At 34.1% G+C, this 17,963-nt stretch overlaps 1 protein-coding gene across 2 annotated transcripts in view; it reads left to right on the top strand.

Moving 5' to 3' along the window:
• Positions 1 to 13,783, top strand: part of LOC123532408 (sulfotransferase 4A1-like) — a 29,874-nt gene extending 16,091 nt beyond the window's left edge. The window contains exons 2-5 of one of the 2 annotated variants that reach the window (XR_006682634.2): positions 6,705 to 6,809; positions 11,713 to 11,883; positions 12,273 to 12,401; positions 12,828 to 13,783. Coding sequence is in view for 1 of the 2 variants with exons in the window: in XM_053517174.1 (XP_053373149.1) it covers positions 11,723 to 11,879; positions 12,273 to 12,401; positions 12,828 to 12,871 (330 nt within the window). In the remaining variant the exon portion in view is untranslated. Of the gene's footprint in view, positions 1 to 6,704; positions 6,810 to 10,706; positions 11,884 to 12,272; positions 12,402 to 12,827 lie in introns of those variants that run through there. The other variant, XM_053517174.1, reaches the window with a different exon arrangement.
• The last annotated feature ends 4,180 nt before the right edge of the window (positions 13,784 to 17,963 follow it).

Here is a 17,963-nt window from a genome sequence, read left to right as displayed (position 1 = left end):
GTGACAGAAAAAACTCCTTTTGGTTAATGAGCATATGCATTGTAAAAATCACCCTTGGTATGTCAGTAACGCACTGAGACTTTGAGCTTTCAAACTTTACACGTCAGTTTTTTTTCTGTAACAACTTAATAACTTTTATAATGGTAAAAGCGACAGTTTATAAAGATAAAACGCTTATTAAAATATAGCAACCTCATAATATAAGTTTTAAAATAGTGTGCTTCAGGTTGCAGAATCTGGGGACAATTTTCCTGTAGGATATATCTGTTCGTTATGTGAACATCAATTTTTTATTTTTTTTTTTTTATTTATTTATTTATTATTATTTTTTTGCATGAGAATTGTTTTGCTGTGATTCCCATGTGTTTAATTGATGTCTCACGGTTTCTATATTTTTTGCCAAATGATCCTAAACCCGTGCAGCCGCAGCATTATCATTTTATTTGAAATGTCGTACAATTATTTCGGACATGTATTGTACTATTTAATTGACCTGTCAAAACATGTTCCCGGCTTTCACGTTAATCTTATGTAGGCTCGAACAGAATATAATGAAACCCGGGTCCATTTTTTGACAGGTCAAATAAGTTGGACAATACAACACACTTTATAGCCTATGCCTTGTTGAAACATTTTTCTGTCATGAATTTCTAGACTTGGCGATCGCTAAACAAACATCGCGCAAAAATAGCATGAAATTCCCATGTTAAGGTAAATGCACGAGTTAGCTATGATCTAGGCTTTAGAATTTCCAAACGTTTAAACAGTTTTAAGAATGTATTGGAGTCAGATCCTTGTGTCATTTTCTTTGATGTGTAGTAGATAAAATCAATCAGATAATGTATTAATGTTATGATTAATGTGGTCTCTAAATTTGACAAATAAAACTGTATTAAACTATTTCGGCTTTTCAGTATTCACAACTCTTCAACATACGTAGATAATTGCGTAACAAGTTGACAGCTGCTTATACATGTATAAACATCGTAGGAGGTAATGACAAAACAAATGCTGTTTCAAATGCAACACAGGTTTTTGAGAGGTATTAGTATCTTTTTTACATTTGGGACATTTTTACATCACAGATTTCAACACATTGCGATTTCTGAATAAAATCAGCGCGAAAATAGCATGAAAACCCTGTGTTAAGATAATTGCATGAGTGAGCTACTGTATGATATATGTTTTATTATTTTCACGTGTTCTTAATCAGTATTTTAAACGTACTGGTGTCAGATCCTCATATGCATTTCTTTGATGTGTAGTAAATAATATCAATAAGTTAATGTACAAATGTTGTTGTTCTTTTTTTTACAAATAACGAAACTGAATTAAAATTCTCTTGCTTTGCTGTATTAATTACTGTTGAATTTACATAGGAAATTGCATCATGAGCTGAATATATGAACATCTTTGGAGATAATACTACATTTATTTTTTCAAGTATATATATAATACTATAATATTCTCAGTTTAACATAAGTATTGTCAAATCAAGTCATTAACTTAGAAATAAAAGCGCATAACACAATAAGCCCCAGTACGTTGGTGTGTATTCATACAAAATTATCCAGTTGGCAGCGTTTACAAACTCACGCACGCACGCATGCACGCGCACACACACACACACACACACACACACACACACACACACACACTCACGCACACGCACACGCACACGCACACACAGAGAGAAGAATTGTGTTTGTTTCAAATCTTGTATATCGTATAGTGTAAGAGATTTTTATAGAGGTGCTAATGGAATATTTTTGAAATTATTTAAATGGGATTAGATTTATGATTAATTATTAAATATGATATTTTTTCAGACGGTAAATAGGGAAGAAAAGTGTGTGTGTGTGTGTGTGGTGTGGTGTGGTGGGGTGGGGGAGTGATGCATGGACTGACGGGACAGGGGTGTGGGTATCCTTACATTTTTCACTTGTCCACGGAACTTAAAAATCCACTTGTTCATAGTCAAATTTCACTTGCTCTGATTTGTAATATTAAACCTTCATGAAAGCGCAAGTAGACTGAAGATCGAGTTCTTTATTTAGGACAATGAAAAGAAAAGCATATCACATTAACTGTGGTAAAAAATAAGCTGTTGAAATATTTGCCTTTTAACGTTTTTAAAAGTCTGAAATCGCGTAAGTAGTGTTCGGGATCTTTTGAGGTCATGCCCGAAACACTGCCTGCCCACGCAATGGTGCAAAGCCAGATGAATTCAGAGAAAGACTCTTAAAACGTTCCGACTTGTTTTAGTCATACTTGCGGTCTCTGTGTGCTTTTGATTTTAATTTGGCTGACTACTGGCTCAAATATTTCCTTTGACAGTGACTTATTGTCTCAGCAGTTGGAATTCTACTTACAAACTTGTTATAATACTTTTTTAAAGTTGTTTACGTTAAAACTTTCTGATGTCTTTAAATGTCCTTTTAGTTCTCTGTGTGTAACCCTTGTTTTCCTTTTTTTAATTTTAGTTACAGAATGCTATATGCTGATGATGCAAATATTTTTCTTCAGCTACTTTAAGTAGTTCTTATGTTCCCTTTAGCATGTATATGATTTCTTCTTTTATGTTTTTTTTTAAATGCATGTTGTAAAATGTGACTCTTCTTATTTTTGTGTAGTGTCAACTAATCTTTTTTTACGTTGCTTTAAATGTGCTAAATCTGTATGTGGTAAATTACTTTTCCCTTTTATTTGTAGTACCTAAGTGCTATTTTGTTTTAATGCGCTGTAACATGTATGTGATAATTTGTGATTTATTTCTTATCTACTTAGCGCCAGGTGCTTTATTTGCTTTAATGTGCTTTAACATATTTGCATTTTATTACAGCTGATTTACTTATGTTGAGCTTATTTACATGTGTTTGTCGGAAAATAGCTTTAAGCTAGTGTTATATATTTATACTTATCCGACGTTAGATAAATCTTCTTGTATCTAAATCTTCTCTGATATTTTATCATAGTCACCGAGTTACAGTGTGCCCGAGACCTAGTCAAAGAACCCATTATCTGTATCACCTCCATACACTTGAAGCAACACACAATCTAAATGATATTTTATGTTTTCTCATTTTATACCTGAAAAAGTATGCTTGTCCGCGGACACACAGAATGAAAAATGCACTTGTCCGCCGGCAAAAAAATCACGAGTCGGATAAGTTGGACATAGGAATCCCACATCCCTGCAGGGGTGGGTAGATCAAAGAACTTCGAGCATTAACAGTCCATAAAAAAGCACAGATGAACAGCTGTTTTCGTTTGGTTAGGTGTTTATCCATTCTAAGTTCGTATTTATCCAGCACTGTTTCCTAATCCAGTTAGGAATTATCCGCAAATTTAAACCCACCTCATAATCAATACAATTTTTAAGCTATAAAAATCAATTTCAAACTTTGATACTGTTAAACATTGTCAAAGAGATATTTATGGAACTAATACATTTAATAAGTAAGGTCTTACTGCAATTTCTGGTACTTTAAAACAGTTAGAAACATAAAACATGTTCATTTTGAAGACTTTTTTTTGAGTACATTTTAATGAATTCCAGCCACATAATGTGACATTTCGATTGAAATATTTAGTACACAAAACATGTTATCAATACAGGATATTATGACTATCAAAAGTTTTACGCTAACATTGCATACTCAAATAAAAACATGAAAAAAGACAAGGAAATTAACTACATACATCGTCTTTCTGTCAGCCATGTTGGCACTGAGTTAGGGTCGCTGAACAGAGTTAAGATTATCCGGGTACATGGCGTGAAACTTTTCAATTCAAAGTTGCCCGAGAGTCAATGTATTTTAAATGACCACATGCATTAAGATACCAGTTTTCAGTTCCTTTATGTATTGTTTAAGAACAAATTATGTTATATTTAGAGGCCTGATGTGTTAAGAACCCGCATTTTGCAATTTCCTTATATATTGACATTTGTAACAACTAAAAAGTCCAGTAGACATATGTCAATAAAAACCTTGTAAAAGAATATACATGTAGCTTTATTATGTGCGCAAGGAATGCTGCATAAATGGGTGGACAAATATGTTTCATTAGGCTGTTTAAATGCACATTTCTTCATTTTTTTCATGTATCACTTGCAAAAGATTTGATATCAATGTATTCTATTTGTGGATATCTATCAATTTGATGCATTTTGTGACGTCATCTAAAACAAATGACGTATCTGGAGGAAATTTTTTGAATTAAATAAAAAAGGAAATGTCTGATATGATAGAAGAGAGCGTATAAAAGCCAGATATTCAACCAAAACAGTTGTTTATAAAGGAGTAGCAGTGTTTGAATGTGAAACGATGAAACATAAACAATGGAGAAAAGAGATGACGATATATCAAGAGCTAGAGGACGAAAGCCTTTTGTCAAATTGTCACGGAGAACACACGCCTCGCTCGTGGATCAAGCTTTCTTCTGTACTGACAGGGCACCATTCCACTTTAGAATTGTTTAAATAATATCCTGCTTCTAAGATAAATCCATCAACGAAAAGATCGAGTGTTTTTTCCTCCTCTCCCAGTTGGTTTGCCAATTCCATCATGCGAAAGAATAACGTCACATGTGAACAATGTCCTTTGGATTCTTGCAACATATATTATACACAACATGAACCATAGCAAAGACGTTACACATCAAATGAATGACAACAAGCTATGGCGGCCAAAAACTTTGTAGATTCAATCACAATATTAATATAATAAGTATATAGCATTGTAGAGATTTAATCAAAATTTTTATTTAATAATTATATAGCATTGAATTCGGGTTCCTTTCTATCATGAAAATTTCTATTTGTGACACTGCCTAATGAAAACTACAATAAATAAAAGTTGCTGTATAATTGTACACAAATACTTTTTACTTTATTTGTGACTTATGAAATAGCAACGTAATTCAAAATTGGACTTCATGCGGTTATTATATTCCTGTCTTACAATAATCAAAACGCAGCATGAATCTGAAATATCTTTGAACCTCAAAAGGATCTGTAAGATAAATATCTATATATCGAAATGAGTAAAGATATTTTTGTTACCTTTTCTTTTCTTTAATTGCTACGGTAGCAGGATGTTGATGAGCTTAAACTTTTCGAAGGGATTCTATTTGTTTTTACATTTAATACCAATAATAATGATGTTTTGTTTGGTTTCACGTCGCACCGACACAATTATAGGTCATACAGCGACTTCCTGGCTTTGATGATGGAGCCATAAGTGCACTATTTCATCGCCAGCGCGCACATGGGTAGAACAACTGACCTTCCGTAACCCAGCTGGATGACTTCCTAACATGAAGAATTCAACGCCACGATTGAGGCTCGAACCCACATCGGTGAGGGGCAAGAGATTTGAAATCAGCGACCTTAATCACTCGGCCCCATGTAATAATGAATTCAAAGGGATTCCATTTGTTCGATGTATCTAATACCTATATTAATGAATTCAAGGGGATATCCATTTGTTCAATATATTTAATACCTATAATCATGAATTCAAGTGGATTCCAATTATTCGATGTATCTAATAATATAATAATGAATTCAAAATGGATTCCATTTGTTCAATGTATCTCATACCTGTTATAATAATTAATAAAGTAATCATTCGAGGTGATTCCATTTGTTCATTGTATCTTATATCCATGACAATTAATATAAAGGAGTATTGCTTGAGAATATTTGTTTTTGATGTGAAAATTGTATAGATTTCTAAGTTATTGCTTAATAATATGTTCTGCGTTTACGATATAGTAAATCGCAATATCAGAATTCATAATAATGAAGCTCATTTTCGTTTGTGGATTGCAATGTGTTGGATTTTCTGTAAACGTGTTTAAAAAAGTTTAAATGTCAGGATATTGCTATTTTGTTAAGAAGTTTACTTAATGTTATGCTACTGTTAAAGTAATTGAGTTTCTAACCGTTTCTGAATATCACCATTTTTGATGAAAAGTTGCTCCGGCATCCCTAGTCCAGTCTGTTTAGAACTAATTGTTTAGTAAAATCGTTTGTTCAGTAAACCATAATGTCTACATGCTAAAGATTTATGTTAACCAATATGAAAGGTATATAATGTAAAGAGGTCACTGTTTGTATGTCAGACGATTGCGCCGCTGCCGCTGATTTATTATTTACATGTTCGTTCATCTTGATGCTGGATTATATAGGACACTTTAGTAAGTTGTATTGAGTTTTTAATGTTAACCATTCAAAACCGGTTACTGAAGGAGCTCCAATCCTGTTGTAAGGACCCGTTCTAGCTAATGTCTTGTTGTTCTAAGCGCCGGAATCCTCGATTGTTATACTTGCTGATGTTTAATATATGGACGTAATTATTCTATGCGCATTTAGGTTTAGTTAGGGAATACTTATAGTATTTTGAGATGTTGTGTAGTGAATTATCAGTTATGACGTTATAAAGCAGGGATGTAGGCTGATATTATTTGCTTATATTTAATATAGTTTATATTTATTATGTCTTGTACGGATATGATAAGAACGACCAATATTTTGCAGTTAACATAATGATTATATGTTTAGTAACCTGCTACAATCTAATCCTGGAGCACTGAGGTACTAATTTGTATGTTATTGGAAGGTATACACCTTAACGAGAGGTAAAAGAGCAAGTCGATAGTCGATGGTAATATGAAATATGTCTTGCAAATTTATGCAGGTTTCCCAGGGCATACGACAAAATATGGAGTGTAGTCTTGGAGTAGAGTCACGGAGTGGAGTCATGGAGTGAGGTTTTGGAGTGACCTTGGAGTGAAAAAATAGAGTGAGATTTTTGAGTCAAAATCAAATGTTTCGTGTTTTTTCATATCAGATATATTGATTACATGATGAAGGTCATAAAGAAGGTAAGTGGTGGGACGAGAATATTGTTGGAAATAGCGAAGCTACTGATGATGATGATGATGATGATGATGAAGATGATTATTATTATGATGTAATGAATAATTATGATACTTTTTGTAGCGTTATTTGATGATGATGTTTATGCAAAGTACGAGGGATGTTCGAAATGAATTGCTTATTTCTATCTGGAGACTTCAAATTTCAAGTTAGCCCAAAAGGGCTCATTTCTTGCCCTCGAAGTACTCCCCGCGGCTAGAAATGCAAAGTTTCAGCCGATGTATCTACTTCTTGAAGGCGTCACGGTACGCTGATTTGGGCACAGTAAAAAGGTACTGATGAATGGCAGATCCAAGTGCCTGTCGGGACTGGTATTTCCGCCCAGCAAGGAATGATTTCAATTTCGGAAACAAAAAGAAATCACATGGGGCAAGGTCTGGGGAATACGGGGGGTGAGGCAAAACAGTTACTTTTTCTTTCTTCAAAAACGCCGTAACTATTGTGGAGGTATGAGCGGGGGCATTGTCATGTAGAAGACGGACATGTTTAAAACCAGTGGCAGGGCGTCGTTTCTGATAATACTTTTTCAGTTTCTTCAGTACTACGTCTTTGTAATACTTTCCGGTGATGCTTTTGCCCTTTTTCACCGGCACTTTTATTGCGACTCCTTCACCAGAGAAGAAGATTGCATACAAAACCTTCTTTGCACTCAAAGAACGTTTGGCAATTATTGGGCGTTTGCTGTGTTTAGTGGCCCAGATCTTATTGCTAACCTTTCTGACGGGCTCAAAATAATAAACCCAGGTTTCATCACCTGTGACGACATTGGCAAACTGCTTTTTGTCATATTTTGGAAACATTTGAAGCAGCTTTTTGGCCACTTTAACCCGTTGCCTCTTTTGCTAATCAGTCAACAGATGTGGCACCCATCTAGCAGAAATCTTTCTGACTTTCAAATGCTTCTTCAAAATAAGGTGAACCGTTGATAGTGATATGCCTACCTTTCGTGCAATATCACGAACTTTAAATCTGGCATCTCCTTCAATGATTTCCTTTATTTTGGAAACGATTTCTTTACGAGATGCAGATTTTGGCCTACCTGATTTCGGTGCATTTTTGATGGACTCTACACCAGACTTAAATTTCTTTTTCCACCGCCGAACTGTGTCATAAGACACACAAGAAGGTCCATAAGCAGTAGAAAATTCAGTCATCAGCTGCTTCAAAGAACAACCAAGTTTTGAGCGAGCTTTGATGTAAGCCCGTATTTCATCTTATTTGTCGACGCTTCTACCAACCATTTTTACTACAGTGGTCAATGATTGCGTGTATTCAAATGGCAAATTTTATGTCTTACACTTAGTCTAACATGTACATTTATACACCGTTGTGTAGGTATTGAATAACCCTATACAGTTAGGTATTGGTTTTTATCATGCCCCACGTGGATATCGAGCTAGAGGACAATAAGCAATTCATATCGAACACTCCTCGTATGCTGATATTACATTTGTCAATGTTTTGATAATGCTGATGATGAAAATGCAGCTGATGATGTTAATAGCGCTGATGCTGATGATGTTGTTATTTTTTTTAAATTGAGAAAGGGAGGGTAAAAGAATGATATGTAGTTATGCCACTACTTTATTGTGATTTTGTTTTGATCTTTTTTATTGATGCTGCTGCTGTCGATAATGATTATGATGGTGATGTTGATAATGATGATGATTTTTATGACAGGATGTTTTTGCTGATGATGTTGATTGTGATGAAGATATTTTCATTATAATGTCAGTGAAGTAAGGATGGCATGTATATGACAATGATGATGATTTATGTTATTGTAATTGTTAAAAATTATTGATGTTTGTGATGATGAAAGTTTTATAAAAACATATATTTTGAAGTGATACTTAAATTAAAAGTAATAACTTTATCACCGATCTAATTACCATGTCATCTGATCAGAAAAAAAATCTCGAAAGAGAACAGGAAATAATAAATAAAATGTGCTTTTGCTATGGAAAAGGGACCATTAGAAGGTTTTAACTTCAATTATTTTGTCATTCCCACACATTTCAGTTGTTGCACCTGCAAATTGTTTCTTTAGTATGTGTCTTATTATAAAATCCATTCATTATGTAATTCTTAATGCTTTGACACATTGAAGTGTCGCAGAAACCTGAAAAACATTGATTTAATTAATGTTATCATCATCATCAGCAGCATCATCATCATCATCATCATCAACATCATCTTCATTTTTAGCACCACCACCACTATCATTAACATCACCACTATCATCACAACCGTAACGACAATCATCATCATTACAAAACTTCCATCACCAACAGCAACACCATCATCAAGATCATCATCGCTACCTTCATCATCAACTTTATCATCTTCATCACTACCACCGGGGTCACCATCATTATCACCACCACCTACATCATCAGTTAATCATCGTTATCACTACCATCCTAACTTCATTAACATCATCATCACAATCACCACTGTCATCTTCACCACTGTCATCAATATCATCATCATAATAATCGTCATCTGTCATTACATCAGCATTTTCGGCCCTTTAAGGCATTTAATTGGTCGGTTTATATTTGTTATACAAAACACCTGCCTTTGCCGTGGTTATTCTGGTATACTAATGATGGTCAAAATAATAATAATAATAATAATAGTAAAATAATAGTAAAATAATAATGATGATGATAATGATAATAATAATAATAATAATATAGTTAAGTTGGAATTTGTATTTGATGTTTTGGCAATATATGTTTGTTTGGTCAAATATTCAGTTTGTTCGACGGTAAATAATATTTGGCATATGTGTGTCTATATACAATCAGTTGAATATAAATATTTTGCCAATTTCGGCAATGTCTGATTGCATCAGACCGCATTGGCTTAGAAAAAAAGGTGCCAGTTATAACCATTGTACTGTATGGTAACTTGATTCTGAATTTATGATTAATTCTTATTGATGTACTGTGTTTAGCCCATTTGGCTATGTTCGATCATTTTAAAAAAATTGCCCATTATATCTATTGTGTTGAATGGTAACTGGATTCTGAATTAATGATTTCTGTGTATTGATGAACTGTACGAGGGGTGTTCCAAAAATAATGTCATTTGTGTTTTATTTCGCGGAAATCGTGTCATGTGTACACAAAACCACCTCGTGTCGATAGAATGATCACTGAATCGTAACATAGGTAAATATCGCGCTCACACGTTCACTGACTTTGGTACAGTGTACATTACTTTATAGCGTATTCATTACACTTTACACAAAATGACTGGGAAAAGAGCTGAAAATGTGCTTGAAATTTGGGCCTACATAAAAGGTAGGTCGCTACTCGGCATGAAGCTTGTAGATATTCACCGTGAGGTGTGCGACATTTATGAGGAGGGTCAAATGTCTCACAGGACTATTTGTAGGTGGGTAGCTAAACTTAAGACCGGACAGCAGCAACTCAAAGATGCTGCTCGCACAGATCGTCCTGCAACAACTACGTCGAAAGGTAACATCGAAAAAATCCTCAGTTTGCTAAAAAAGGATGCCCGATTCACCGTAAGGCAACTGACCCGACTGACAAACTTGTCGTTAGCACGAGTTCATGGAATTTTGAAGAAACACCTAAAACTTAGAAAAATAAATGCAAGATGGATACCCCATTTGTTAACAGATGAACAAAAGAGGACCCGTGTAACAATGGCAAAAAAAACTTCTGAACATGTACCTAAAATACAGCAAAAAGGTTTTTGATGATATAGTTACTGGTCTGGAAAGAGATACAAATCGAGAAATGCCCTTGGATCTGCTGTTTATCAGTATCTGATGGGTGTTCCCATAGAAGAGTATGAACAATGCTTCCAAAAGAGGATTGACCGGCTCAAAAGGTGTATTCAGGCTGACGGAGAGTATTTTGAAGGGCAGAGCAAGTTAAAATGATCAGAACATTTGCAGTATAGGAGAACCGATGCAAGTGACATTACTTTTGGAACACCCCTCGTATTTAGGCCATATTCCACTGGTCATACGGCGACCTTCCAGCTTTGATGGAAGACCCCAAGTGCCCATTTGTGCTTTATTTCATCACGGGCGGGCAACTGGGTAGAAGCACCGACCTTCCGTGAGCCCTTACATTAAGATTTCAACGCCCCGAGTGAGGCTCGAACCCATATCGATGAAAGGCAAGTGATTCGAAGTCAGCGACCTTAACCACTTGGCCACGGCAGCCCGAAGAATTGTTTGTACGAAGTTCTTAATTATGATACGGAGTGCAAAAGAAAGAAATAATGAGCTTTTCATGGTGCATAGTGCTAAAAAGATCGCATAAAGTACTTAAGACTGACAATCTTGTTCTAACCAAATAGTATAGCAACACATGGAGACTCGAAATAATATTTTGATATGCTTATATCCCTTGATGTGACACGTCAATTTATAGATTTTCTTTGGTCTATATTTTTAGACAAAAACGTGTGGCTGACATATTAACTTATCTGTGGGCAGAATACAGTATTTGTCACGTGTTAAAGATATGTACATATCATATGTATAGAATTTTTTGAATATCAAAAGACCAATTGACACATGTTGATAAAATCCTTTCAGAAGGATACAGCTCAATGAATGCTCGTCAGATAGGCCTCACAAACGATTTATTTTATCTGGTTGTTTCAAATGTTAATTTCTTCGATTTTGCAAGCATAGGTGCACTAGATTTGTGTACGACTCGTAAATGACGGAACTGATGGATATTAATTGAACTTAATTCACATTAATTCTTTTGTAGATAAGCATAAATGGCAGATATAAAAGAAAACGCCGGCGAAAGGCCAGATTTTGAACTGAAAAGTGTTGTATACAAAGGCGTTACAATGTTTGAATGTGAAATAGATGACATAGAAAAACTGAAGATTAGAGAGGACGATATATGGGTTTGCGGTTTCTCAAGATCTGGTGAGTAAGGGTTTGTCGCACTGCACAATTAACTCTACTCATGAGCTCTTTTATAAAAATACTAATAATCAGAGCGATTTCTACAATTTACTCTTTTTGTAATCTCCTTATTCATTCATCACATATTAGTAAATAAATACCAAACAACATCCCAGTATGACAATATTTTAAAGTACTGTAGACACAAATTCAGAACAGGTCCTTATTAGAAAACAAGAAAGAAAAAAGTCGTACTGGAAACATTTTTTATTCATGTAATTTTCTTTTATATATTTCTTTTTTTTTTGTTTAGTATGCATTGACCATAAACTAATTCTTTGTGCATTATATTAAAGAGACGAAATACCACCGACTCATCTTATAAATGATACATAAATATAATATTTTATACAGGAACTACAATGACACAGGAGCTCACATATTTAGTTCAAACACTGGACTTCGAAACGGCTAGAAAAGTTTACCTAGACGATAGGTTCCCGATACTGGAGTTGAAAGATGACAGCTTTCCATATTATAGAGGTGCTCTATTCCTATTTTTGATGCTGTGTTGCAGAAATTAAGCAAATGTTGTAGAATTATCAAGACGCGTACCTGCATTCATGTATTATTAATACTGCTGTGTACTCTATAATATATCTTTACTTGCCAAGAACTAGTTAAAATAAACAGATAGAAGCATAGAAAATTTTCGGCTTAAATATAGGTCGGCTTCAAGGTACCATTTATAAGTAATTTAACATCTATTATTTCATAACTGAAAAACGAAATATTGAATTAAAACTTGCCAGTGATGAAGAATATTTTCAATATTTACTACAAGTTGTTTCCATTATATCGTAATTGATAACTGTCTATCATTATGTGTCACTATTTTCATTAATTAGTTATTTCACTGACATTTTATTATGTTAATTAATGGAATATATCTTTCATTGACGTGCGAAGGTGTAAAGTTTGTCGAACAAATGAAGGCGCCCCGGATGATTTAATCACATCTACATGGTTTTAATGTCTGATTCTATAGAAGATCTTCAGCAAAGTTTGAATAAGCTCCACACTTATTGTGAACGATGGAGATTAAAGGTGAACACCGACAAAACTAAGGTGATGGTATTTAGACGGCGGTTAGATTGAAAAGAAATGAACAATGGACATATAACGGAGATCAGTTAGAAGTCGTTGACAACTTTAATTAACTTGGCACAGTTTTTAACTCAAACGGGCGTTTTGAATTTAAATACGCAAATGTTAGTAGGTAAATCGCTTAAGCAATGAACACTATTATTCAATACCAAATACTTTGAATTTACACCTAAAACTATGTGTGGTCTTTTTGATTCATTTTGTGTATCTATTCTGAATTATTCGGCAGAAGTAAAGACATGTTTTGGCTACGTTTGGGAATGTCCGCTAAAAATAGATGTGAACACTTTTATACCATATTTTAAGCAACGGTTGATTGATAATTTTGTACAAGACTGGAACAAATTTGTTACCAAACATTAACAATAACAGGAACCAGCTATTGAATAAGTTTTTGTCTGACACAAACTATGTTCCTGTGAATAAGTTAGAAAGTTGTACAGGAGCAAAATACTCATTTGTATCCTATGATAATTGTCACGTGTCTCTCATTGATCATATATGTATACCTGTGGAAACTCTAGATTGTATGACATTTTGTGAAATTCTGGACGATAACTGTCTGAATGTTTCCCGCCACAGGCCAATTGTATCGTCATTGTGCTTTGTTGCGAACTGTGCAAGTGTAACACGACTGAATATGGTGGAAAATTATACAAAAATAAACTGGAAAAAAGTAAAAGACTATGATAAATCTAACTATATGTCTGCTTTAAAAGACAACAAGGATTTACTACAATTAGAGACTTGTGTGTTAAACAAACCGGGTATCGATAATGCATACGCAACATTAATTAACGCGATAAAAAATTCGTCTACATGTCTTCCGGTATCTAAGTACAAACATTACCTCAAACCGTACTGGAACTCTGACCTTGGTAAAGGCCACAAAATCATGAAAGAGAAACGAATATTATGGTGTCGTGAGGGTCGTCCGCGAGACAATACGAACAGATTCTACATAGAATATAAAAATGCCAAACGGGAATTCAAACGTTTGCATAACTTCCATGTTAATGAATACCTAAGACAGTTAGATCAGGAAATAGACCAAACCGCCGAAACTGACTCTCATAAGTTTTGGAAAATGGTCAATTCCCGTAAAAACTCATCGAATCATGCATCAGGAGCAGGTATTAGATTTAAAGGCACCATGTATAGAGATAAACAAGACTTAACAGAACAATGGGGGCTATATTTTAAAGAACTGTATACACCGGCGGAAAATAGTGATTTTGATGCAGACTGGTTTTACCATGTCAAACATACGGTAACAACGACCATTGATTCTATGGCTCCAGATGAAAGTGTGACTGTTTTACCACAAACAGTGCGAGAACTCATTTTATCTTGCCCCAAAGGGAAAGCTAGCGGTCAGGATAATGTGTGCTATGAACACCTCATCTTGGCATGTGACATTCTGTCCCCTATTCTATCAAACATTTTTTCATACATGTTGAGACTCTCGCATATACCCGAACAAATGAAAAAAGGAATTATCGTAACCCTGCATAAAGGAGGGAAGAAAAGTAAAGATGACCCTAATAACTATAGGGCTATATCTCTCACGTCATCAATACTAAAATTATTCGAAATGTCTCTTATGAGACGATGCAAAGAAAAAGTGTTATCAAACCTGAATAAACAACAAGGTGGCTTTCAGGAACAATTAGGCTGCCTTATGACGTCATTTATCCTACGAGAAAGTGTTATTTATGCGAAGGAATACAATAGCAAACTTAACGTATGCTACTTAGATGGCCGCCAAGCGTTTGACCGTGTTTGGCATGATGGCGTTTTATACAAGCTCTTAGAAGTTCAAATAGACAATACATCATTCTTGGCTTTTAAAGAAATGTACAGAAATATTTCTAGTCATGTTAGAATTCAGGGATATATATCTGACACATTCTCAATTCTCCAGGGAACCAGACAAGGAAGTAAATGTTCGCCCATGCTGTATCTTTTGTTTATTAATGGTCTTATTAATGAATTAGAAGCAAGTAAACTTGGGTTTTGTATGTTTAACAGTGACATTAGTTCACCAACGGTGGCAGATGATATGATTCTAGTGTCATTCTCAAAGCATGGACTTGAAGAAATGTTATCAATCTGTAACAACTACTCTTTGAAATGGCGCTTCGAATATAACGGTAGAAAGTGTGGAATCATTGTATTTAATGAAAATATTCCTGGAAATAGGAATCATAATTGGATGCTTGGTTCGCAAAAAATAGAAGTAGTAGATAACTACACACACCTTGGTATTGACTGTAACAAATCTTTAAACTTGAAGAAATCTATACAAGATGCATGTGTGAAATTGCGAGGCACATTCTTAAGTGTTGCAAATAGTGGTCTTCACCCTAGTGGTCTAAATCCGCTTACATCAAAAACAATTTATGAGTCAATAGTAATTCCAAGAGCGCTTTATGGGTGTGAATTATGGAACAGTTATACAATCAGTGATATGTCTGAACTGGAAAAGGCACATCGGTTCTGTATAAAGCTCATTCAGTCATTTCAAAAAGCACAAATACAAACTATACATTATCTGCCTTAGATATGTCTACAATGGAGACTTTGATCCACTATCGAAAATTGACCTTCTTAGGACAGCTGTGTCGATTACCTTGTAAATATCTGGCAAAAATCGTTTTTGTCAATCGTCTGTTCAGTTTTATTAATAATGACAGACAGCGCTTAGGTTTTATACCTGACTCCTACAGACTGTTACAGAAATACAGTCTCGTGCATGTATTAGACAACTATGTAAGAACTGGTGAGTTCCCTTCAAAACAAACCTGGAGGTACTTTTTACATAAACACGTTCTGTTACCTTCAAAGCAGACGGCAATTGAAAATTTATATCAACAGAGACCCTCCGCAATGAACTATCTACCAAAGGTCGGTAATGCGAGTGTATTTTGGTCACTTGCCGTAAGTGTCCCAGAATTACGTCCCATGTGTCATGTTGCGGCGTCTTTGATAGGGAAGACAATGTCACGAAGATTCGTTGAACGTTGTCCTGTATGCACCAATCTGTGTGAAAACTTAATTGACCACGTAATGAATTTTTGCCCAGAAACAAATGTAGCACGTACCTCTCTATGGAATCATATGATTCACTCCGGTGGAATTAATTCTTACAAATTATGGATATCGCAGACACGCGACAGTCAGTTGGATTCAGTCCTTACTTTGTGCGCAGACAATGTGAGAGATGGAAAATTTAATTTTCTAAAAGTGATTTACTCATTATTCAAATGTATATTTAATGGATAGTTTGAGCTGTTATTAGGTAGTCGGAGAGACATTGTAGAATGCTTTATATCAGTTACGTTTTAAATTAAACGTATTTAATATATGTATTATTGAAAAGACTTATGTTAATATCAATCTCTTGTATAGATCTGATTTAAGTATTATATCATAAATACCTAGTATAAATACTTATTAATATTCTAAATTAATTTCTGTGCATATCATGACTGCTCAAAATGCTGAAAGTTAAGCAACGCTTTAATAATTCGTTATCGCGAAATGTATAGCACTCAAGTTAAGTGTAATGCAATTAACTGGGATATGCATCACTATTTTCTTTATATATTATCTAAATCGTATTTGATTTCAGCCATATCTATTGCTGTCTAAATACTTTCGATTTCGATTTAGACATTACTATTAATAGAACTTGTGGTGTAACTATATACTTAACAGTGAACATAGGACTTTCCTAGTAGTTTTATTTCGATTATCTACTAGGAAAATCAAAAATGTATAACTCTGTCAGATACGATACGATAACCAATGATATCTGTACTTATTTGTGATTTAAATCTAGTGTGTATGTATGCATTAGAAAATATTCTCGTGTAATACACTGATAATTGATTTTCCTTTTAAATTATTTTTAAGGAGACTTATATTTTTGTAAATAATGTTTGATATATATTATATAATTACCCGTGTTAATGATAATTGGATTTGTTCTACAGGTATATCAAAATGTCTGTCTGTAAATATTGTCGAATGTGTATGTTTGTGTGTATATATGTTCAGCTCTTCATGTATATTGAAGGAAATAAAGTATCTATCTATCTAGTTTGATTAACAATAGTGTATTATTTGTTTACAAAAATGTGAAGCAAGACTTTAAATACGAGGAATATCTGAATACAGTGACAAATAAAAAGTATAGACATTTGCTAACAAAGTTTAGACTGTCTGCACCTAAACTGTGCATTGAAACTGGGAGATATGGTCAAAATAGACTTGAAAGAAGTGAAAGACGTTGTGAAATTTGAGGAACAAATGATATGGAGGATCACTTCATTCTGAAATGTAAAAAGTATAAAAATGTTCGAAAACGATATATTGATAAGTATTATTTTGATCGTCCTAGTGTATTTAAACTTGTTGAATTGTTTTCTTCAAAGAATGTGTAGACCTTGAACAAATTAGCTTGTTTTATAAACTGTGCCTTAAAAATAAGAAGTAACATATTGTGAAGTCTTCTTTATATTAAACTATAGAGTCTTTATAACCATTGCGGTTATAAATATATTCAGACTCCTGTATGTATGAATCACACCCGCGAGTCTATTTTTTGATATATATAAAGTTTTAACTTTCATAATTGTTTGCGTACTTTGATATACGCACAACTGATATATTCTTTAATTTCATTATGTCACTCTCGTTAAATGAATTGTTTGTATTGTATGGATGTTTGCTATTTATATATATGTATATGTTTGACCTTGAAATATATATTTATTTGTTTAAGGATGAGGAGCGTAAGCTCAAGTCTAAAAAAATAAAAGATTTGTTCTGTTCTGTTCTACACCACTCTTTGCTTCCTGTACAGCTACAGAAAGGAAAAGGCAGGGTAGGAAAACTGTAATCCAACTTCTATATTTAGTCGCAGTTAATTAA

The sequence above is a fragment of the Mercenaria mercenaria genome, chromosome 11 (genome assembly GCF_021730395.1).
Source record: "Mercenaria mercenaria strain notata chromosome 11, MADL_Memer_1, whole genome shotgun sequence".
In the NCBI taxonomy this organism is placed as follows: domain Eukaryota; kingdom Metazoa; phylum Mollusca; class Bivalvia; order Venerida; family Veneridae; genus Mercenaria; species Mercenaria mercenaria.
The sequence above is the reverse complement of the archived record's forward strand: the minus strand, read 5'-3'. Positions and strand labels throughout refer to the sequence as shown.